At 54.7% G+C, this 8,590-nt stretch overlaps 1 protein-coding gene across 1 annotated transcript; it reads right to left on the reverse strand.

Annotated features, from left to right (window-relative positions):
* Window positions 1-5,200: 5,200 nt before the first annotated feature.
* Window positions 5,201-6,160, reverse strand: LOC309603875 (olfactory receptor 8A1-like; the record flags this gene model as incomplete). Its single annotated transcript, XM_082338762.1, is given in 2 exon segments — window positions 5,201-5,791; window positions 5,795-6,160. Coding segments are annotated over 2 exon segments (957 nt in total).
* Between the last annotated feature and the right edge of the window lie 2,430 nt (window positions 6,161-8,590).

An 8,590-nucleotide genomic window follows, 5' to 3' on the forward strand; every position in this document is an offset into this window, starting at 1 on the left:
GTTCTTATTAAAAGTCTCTGGGGGCTTTGATCTGGAGCTGCTGCTTGCCTGCCCAGGTGTCGGGTCATCTCCCTGAGGCTGATCAGGGGAGCAGAGAACAAAGACCCAGTGGTAGGGAAGGGGCGTGTCTCAGGGACAGCAGGCTCGGGGTCAGGCTGTGGGGCTGCAAGAGCCCCTGGTGCCTGGGGAATAATCCTGCTGACAGAGACATTTCCATCCTGCTGGCCACAGGCAGTTTCTAGTCAAAATGGCTCTCTGATAGGTGCCATGATGCACCCCGGTGGGAGCACCCATTTCCTCACACTGGGGTTTCCAGCTGCTCTTTCCCGCAGGCCCTGCCTGGGCCACGCTGGTCCCACAGTGCAGAGGCCATGACAGAGCTGCCATGTCAGGGTAAGCCCTGGGCTGTGGCCCCACAGAAGTGAGCCCTAAGGTGGCCGCAGTGCCCTGAACACCCCAGCCAGCCCCAGCGCGGATCATGGCCCATGGATTACCTCCCACAAAGGTTAGGAGGCAGCTGTGCTCCACACTGCCCCAGCACAGGGTGCAGAGCCACTTTCTGGGACGCACGGGGCTGGAATTCCCTCTCCTCATGCTCTGCCAGGATCCCAGTCTCCATGGGCTGTTCCTGGTGCCTTGGGCCCTCACAGACCCCCGAGCACTCTTGTCACAGGCACAGAGCTGCCTCCTTCCTGAGCAGGGGCTGTAAGGCCCCACGGCAGCCCTGGGACCCCCTCCTCCTGCTCCCCTCCAGCCCCCACCCCTGCCCTCCTGCTGCCTCGCCAGGGGTGTCAGTTTGGATTTGTGTCGGGGCAGTACTTGTCTGCAGGTACAGGAGGGATGGGAGCAGGGGGGATGGGGGCACCTTTCCCTCAGCGCTGTTGGAGGGCCGGGGGATGGAGAAGAGATCTCCATGAGACGTGTGCTGCAGCCAAAAGCCGTGGTCTAGCCCCTGGGTTGGAGAAGGACCCATCCAGGAGGATGCTCATGTGGGCACGTTTCCATGGCAGAGGAGATTTTGTGTCCCTCCCCTAAAACAGGTGGTGCCGGGAGCTGAGCCAGGGTCCCTCTCCCTTGGCCAGGGCTTTCGCCAGCCCTAGCACCCATGGGCAGAGAAACCCAGAGAAGCCAGGCGAGGAGAAGAGTTTGATACTTGGGCAGGACCCGGAGCCTAGACTGCCTTCCCTGCTCCCACTGGTGGGTGTCCACACCCCTCCAGCTCTTCCCTGAAAGGCTCCTCTGCTGCAGGCTGGAAGGTGGGTTGGCTCCCTATGGGGAGTTGCTGCAGCTCAGTACTGCTGCCAACAGCAGGATCTGGCTGTAGAGGAGAAGAGGACAGGAGGCGGCTGTCACCAACATCCTCTCCCACTTCCACATTGCCCCATTCCCTGCTGGGAGCTCCTCCACCCCTGGGGGGACCCTGGGGGTATCTGGAGGAAGCCCAGGCTCACACATCCCTCTTCTCCATACCCTGGAGCGTTCCTGCTGGCAGCCCCCACGGGAGAGCAGTGTTCCCAGGGAGAGACTCCCACGGTGATGGGTGACAACATGGGCATTGCAAGCACAGCCTACATCCCCTGGAAAACTCCCACTGGGATAAGCTCCAGCCCTGGCATTCTTGGACATGAACAGTCTGGCCCTGTGGGCTGGGTCTGTTCTCTGCAGCAAAGCAGGATTGTCACTGTGCCCCAGATCTGTGGTTGCTCTTGTAGCTCCCGAGGACCTACCTGAGGGGGGGTTACAGTGAGACCCCCGACTCTCAGCGCTGCTGCCCCACACTGGGCAGAGCATGGCTGTGGAAAACCCCCGGGAGAGCAGCCTTATTTCTCTTAGTTTGGGCTCACTGCTCCTGGGGGCTGAGCACCCTGCAGTGAAAGGCCACGTCTCACACTCTGTTTTGGTTGCGGGTGTTTTAGCTGGGGGACCAGCCAAGGCACCATCTGGCCCTTCCTGCCTGTGCACGGCTGTGGACAGGCCTGTGCCTCCCTGATCCCACCAGTGCAGCATCAACAGAGACACCAAACACCCCAGGAACAAGAGGTGGGCACCGGCCCTACCAGCCCCACCTCTGCAGGGCTGTGCTTGACCTCAGCAGTTGCAGGTGCTCTGAGCTGAGGCTCTGCTTAAGCCAGTGATGATGGTGGAGGGAGAAGGACCTGGAGACAGCGTCAGGATAAGAAATGTCATTCCTCCAGCTGAGAGTCCCACAGCCCTGCCCAGGCTCGTCCAACTCAGACAGCCCTACCTGCTGGCACAGAGGAGTGCTTCCCATGTGGTATGGGATCTCCAGCTGGAGACAGGACAATCTCAGACCCTTATCCCTGGAAAGCCACCAGGGCAGTGTGGCCCTGGTCCTAAAAGTGCTGGACCAGCACCCTCACACCACATCTCTCAGCACAGCCAGAAATGATTCCTAGTGTGCTGCTCACACCTCTCCCCTCCCTGAGGTCTCCCCACACTCTGCTGCCAAGCATTGTCCCTGGGCGGTGGGGTGGGCCTGTGGTGCAGGGCAGTGACCTGAGCTCAGGTCCAGCACAGCTGCCTGCTTCTCCTCCAAGAGGGGGCTCAGCAGAGGCAGGACAGACAGCCCTCCTCACCTCACAGGCAAGCCCTGGGTGGGCAGGGCAGGCCCACAGGGCCTGGAGAGGACCAGTGCCCAAGCTCCAGCCTGCACCTGCCTGAGGCTGGGGAGTCAGGGCAAAAGTACCCCTGGAGATGCTGGGGATTGAACCCAGGACCTCCCACATGCGAAGCAGGTGCTCTGCTACTGAGCTACATCCCCGTGACACCTGCCAGCAGGAGAGGCACTCTCCTCCTGTGATGTGCCTATGACAAGTCCTGTATTCCCCTGGGTGCCCAGGGACCCTCTGTAGAAAACAGCACTTGAATCCTTGTGATGTGGGGCAAGTTGGGACTGCCTCTCTGCTGGGGCCTGATCCTGGCACAGGGCTGCACTGCAGAGTGCTGCCCCTTCAAGGTCTCTGCAGGGCAATGGGGCAGAAGGAGGCTCTTGCTGCAGGTGCTGCTCCCACACTCTGGCCCACTCCGGGATGGGGCAATGGAGAGGAGCCTCCTCTGCCACCCAGGGCAACAGCCGTCTGTGCCACATCTGTCCCCAACTCTGCAGCAGCAGCAGTGCAACAGGGTAAGGGAAATGCCCTCCCTGGACTGATGTGCCCCCAGGATCCAATGGCATCCTAGGGCATGCCGTGGAGGGCACATGGAGGCAGAAATCTTATACCCCCTCCTCCAGGCACCAGGCCTCCCCCTGCACCCCTCTGTTCCCCAGCAGCCCTGCAGGTGAGGTGAACATCAGGCTTCCATCTCCCTGGGGCTGGGGATGGGCGTTGGGCTCAGGGACCTTCCCATTCCTTCAGCACTGATGTCTGTCCTGACAGCAAAGCAGTGCCCAGGGACAGCCCTGGCTGGGGTCCCTGTGGCAGGGTGGGTGAGCGTGCTCAGCTGTTAACCCAAAGGCTGATGGTTTGACCACACGCAGGGATGGTGTCCTCACGTTGGTACAGCTGGGGCAATTGTGTTGCCCAGTGCCATAGATTTTTCCCTGCTGAGCCCCTGCCTAGCAGAGAGGGTTTAGGGGAATCAAAACCAGAGCACAGTCACTGTGACCTTCTGCAGTGGTTGAGTGGAGTTAAGGGGATGGGCTGCTCATCTATTGTGCTCTGCACACATGGCTCCAAAGCCCATCCTCAGCAATGACTCTCCCGTTCTTGCTCAAGAAAGACCTGGAAGGACTGCTCTTTTGGAGCACTGATAATCCCGCAGGCACTACCCCTGCAGCCAAGCATTTTCAAGCTCGTGCTCAAAGCTGACAAGACAGTAACCGTGCTTGGACAGACAGTCTCTGCCAGGTGGCATGGACACTGCTGATTCCCCACTCCAGAGTGGCAGAGGCTGGATCCCCTTCTCAGGACAGACTTCTTGCCAGGAAGCCACAGCCAGAGGGATGCCTCACCTGGTTCTTACTGGCATTTCACTCAGCATCCGTTTTGGTGGGTATTTCTTTCTTTTCTGTGTCTACTCTTTCCACACACAGGAATGACAGAAAAACAAACATTTCATAAAAGCTTGTCAGAAAGCCCTTGTTATAGACAGGAAGTCCATCAAATCTGGAGGGAGCCAGGAACGTTGCCATAAGCACCAAGAAGATCCAAGAAGCTCAATGCGTCTTCTCACTTCTTCACTCACTCTCACTTCTCACTTCTTCAAGTGACACAAATTCTTGCAACCATGATTAAAGCCTGGAAGTGGGAAGGGATTTATGTCTGTGGGTGGAGGAGGAATAAGTGTGTTGTGGGAGTATGTCAGGGCTGAAGGCCCTTGCGCAAATCAGGGATGATGGAGACATTTCTATCTTGTGCGCATGCCTCAGCTTAGGAAATGGGGAAAGCCCGCTGCTGTGGGTGGATGTTCTCAGTCATGCCCCATGAGCGTGACCTTGCTCTCTTTTGCAAGAAAGAAGAAAACAGGAGGACTCAGGTTGCAATATCGAAGTCAGCCAGTGGGAAACAAATACGTAATTTCAATGGGGGAGGGTGCCTCGAGGGGGGGTCAGATAGGAGAAGGAAAGAAGTGGGAAGTAATGATTTCTGTGTTAAAAATTTGGGAAGGTGATACCCAGCTCAGGTACCCTTCTTCTGAAGAAGGATATACTTTTTTTTGTTTTTCCAGAGGGGCTGGCCCTATCAGACTAGCTTTCACAGTTCTCCTCTGCTAGACAGCCCAGAGAACAGGAGGGATGGGATTCATCTACTCAGATTTAGACATGTCCAGTGGAAGGGCTTGATTCAACTTCCCCCTTCCCACTGTCAATACGAAGATGTCCTGAGGAATCCCAGACACACAGGACCCCCACCCCTCAGCTTGGCTGGGTAACGGAAGAGAAAACAGCATGTTTAGAGAAAGTTTTCTGCCAGTCCTGGACAGGTGTGGCATTTCGACAGCTCCCACTTGCAGGATCACAATTGTGGTTACTTTAAAGCAAGAAGAAAGCCAGGGAAGTTTTTTACACTCTTCAACACCAGACCTGTATGTCTTTAAGACCCAAATTTTCCCACTTCTCATTCCCCAAACAGTCCCCAGATTCTGCACTTCTAAAGATATACCTGGTACACAAAATATGCACTTCTGAGTTGTTCACACTTGACACAACCACAACCTGTTTATTCCTGGTGGGTCACAACTAGTAGGAGCTCTCGATGCAGGCCACAGTCTTTCTGAGGGCATTTCCAAGAGCCCCCTTGACTTGCCTGTTCCGCAGGCTGTAGAGGAGTGGATTGGCCATGGGCGTGAGGATGGTGTAGAAAAAGGATGGCACTGTATTGAGCTGCCTCAGTGAGGCTGTTCTGGGTATCATATAGACAACGATGAGGGTACCATAGAAAACAGTGACCACGCTGAGGTGAGAGGAGCAGGTGGAGAAGGCCTTCTGCCTCCCCGTGGTGGCTGGGATCCTCAGGATCACAACTATGATGCAGATATAGGATACCAAGGTGAACAGAAAGGGGAAGACCACATCCAGAAAGCAGATGATGAAAGTAACCAGTCTAAGCACCGTGGTGTCACTGCAGGCGAGCTCCAGCAATGGGGCAAAGTCACAGAAGAAGTGATCAATTGCATTGGGACCACAGAAGTGTAACTTGGAAAGTAGCCCGGTGACTCTGGTAGACATTAGTAATCCTGCTAGCCAAGACCCAGCCGCCAGCTGGAGACAGAGCTTCTGCTTCATGATGCTGGCATAGAGCGGGGGGTGGCATATGGCCAAGTACTGATCCTAGGACATGGTGGCCAGCAGATGACACTCAGTACCTGCACAACAGCCAAAGAAAAAGAACTGTGTCATGCAGCCTTGAGCAGAAATGGTTCTGTCCCTGGTTAGGAAGCTGGCCAGCAGCCTGGGCAGGATAGTGGAGGTATAGCAGATTGCCACACTGGAGAAATTCCCCAGGAAGATGTACCTGGGAGTGTGAAGATGCCGATCTGCCACCACCAGCACAACAATGAGGATGTTAACAAACACAGTCACCATGTAGATCATGAGAGAGAGGAGAAAGAGAGGCATCTGAAGCTTGTGGACATTACTCAGTCCCAGCAGGAGGAACTCCACTGGTGTTGTCTGGTTGTCCCATTCCTCTTTCTCCATGAAGTGCTGTAGGACCTTCTTTTCCCCACTTGGCAGGAAGGGAACCTGAGGAAGGGCATGTACTTCTGTGTTTGTTGTAAAAAGGAATTGGGAAGAAGTCACTGCCAGAGACCACATGAAGGTTTTCCCTCATCTGACTGAATTCCCCCTTGGTTTAGGGGCTCCATTCCTAGTGAAAGGGCGGGAACAGGTTCTTCAAGAGGCCCAAACTTCTCTTCTTAGAAGAATCTCCTCTGATTAGAGGGATGAGTTACTGCATTGAGGCGCCTCTTTCTGTGGAATAAAAGAGAATGTTCATTTGCTCACATTAGATGATGACACATGAAGTTCTTCCCAGTAGTACCCAGCATAGGCATTAGCCAAGTCCTGCTTTCAAGCAACAGAAAGATGGGCCACACAGAAAAGCCCCATCATGTGAAAAAGCCTTTAAGGGAACACATTGTGCCATAGACTGTTTCTTCACTCTGGGGAAGAATGGACCCTGAACAGGATTAGTGGTCTCAACTCCCTGAAACAGTTGCTTTCTGATGAGACAATTCTGTCCCTGGACAGTCCATCTCTTTCCACTGACCAAGAGCGGCCAGGAGTTACCAGCTCGGTAGTTGAAGGCACTGCAAAGGGTCTGTTAGACAGGAGATGTACAAGCAGATGGGAACTTGGGAGAGAAGGGCAGGGAAAACTGAATTCCAGAGACGAGGTACCTGAGCTGTCTAAGCCAAATGAGGAAAAGTGATGCTGCATGAGGAGGAGGGGAAAAGGACAGGGGTGACGTGGTGCTTGAGGACATGGTTTAGTGGTGGACTTGGCAGTGCCAGGTTAACGGTTGGACTCGATGATCTTAAGGGTCTTTTCCAACGTTAACAGTTCTATGATTCTATAATTCTATGATTCCATGATTCTATGATCATTTTCTGAACATCTTTTCCTCCTCACCTTCAATTTCTGAATGCATTTGGGCTGCCTCCCTGCAGCAGCACGGCACCTGGACCTCAGTATTCCCATCTGAGTTCTCAGGGCTCCCTGCTCAGCATTGCAATGAAGACACAGGAGTGTCCTGAGGGTGAGTGGGGCTGGGGCAGTGCAGCATCATCATCAAGCACAGGTTTCCAGTACATGCCTGATACATGCCTGATTGCCTGCCCAGGGAACGTCCTTGGCTGAAAGAGAGAGCACTTTGCCCACGCCTCCTCCTTGGGCTTTCATAATGCTCAGGTCAGACAAAACACTGTGCCTGATGATTCCCTGTGTCAAAACTTTATACCATTTACAGAGAGCTGGAGATTACCAAGGCAGGCACCTAGGCAGCCCAGAGAGTTCCTGGGATGGAGGAGCCCATTTACTCAGTGACTCACCCAGCATACACTGGGATGCCTTGTTCCTGAAGGTGCTTCTATGGGGAGGGTGCCTCAGATTCACTGCTCCCAGTAAGTCACATCCCATGTGGATGGCTGAGAGACAGCTGTGAGAGAGGTGAGGGATTGAGATCGATCCCTAAGATAGAAGCAAGAAGGAGAAAGAGACAGAGAGAGATGAAGAGAGCTGAGGAAATAAGGGACATGTATTGGCACACTGGCCCCATATACTCTGCCCCAACCTCTTCATGTCCACTGAGGTGCATGAGTGCCCATTAGCTTATCCCCCACTGCTCTGACTGTACTGACAACCACGCTGCCTGTATCTCTGCCTCAGCAAATCCAGCACCTACCTGTAATCCCCAGCAGGATGTGATAACCTTTCCTTTGAGGGTAATGGAGGATGAAAGGCAAGATCTGGGTGCCATCCTCTGCCTCTTCCCCATTCCATCCTCCCCTTTCCAATCCTGCCTGCAGACCCTGACCCGTGACTGCTCTGCTCCTGCACTCTTCTGTCAGCATCTCCTTCTGTGAGTCCTCAGGAGCACCCGAATGTCACCAGCTCTGCAGTGCCTCCTGGGATTATAGAAGAGTCTCCTGAAGGTTCCTGCTGCAGCTCAAGGCTCTCTTTGTGTCGCAGAAAGTGAGCGCTGTGCAGCTGAAGCCCTGTGGGGATGAAAGCCCTGAGCTGCCCTCCCCTGGATCTCTGTGCTCTTAGGAAGAGGGGAAATGAGCCAGGGAAATGAGCCGTGATCTCTTCAGACTCATGGAGCAGAACTACAATGAGATATGTGCCACAGCTTCTCCTTCCAGGCTCCCTGAATGGTCCGTGGGGAGAAAGGAGGCACTTCCTCCAAGCTGAGGAGGCTGGTAATGTGGGCCAGGATGGATCACCCTCAGGGGTGCCAGGCTCTGCCTGTTGAGGAGAGAGGAAACCCAAACCTTTCCTAGCAGCAAAGGTGCCTATCTTGCTGGGGGCTCAAGTGAGCTCAGCTACTGATCTAGACTGCCAGTTAGGACTCCACCCTCCTGAAGGAATGCTGCACGGGGTTCTCCTTTGCTCTGGCTTTAGGTCAAG

This window comes from Platalea leucorodia, assembly GCF_965183815.1.
Source record: "Platalea leucorodia genome assembly, contig: HAP1_HAP1_SCAFFOLD_229, whole genome shotgun sequence".
Classification (NCBI taxonomy): Eukaryota; Metazoa; Chordata; class Aves; order Pelecaniformes; family Threskiornithidae; genus Platalea; species Platalea leucorodia.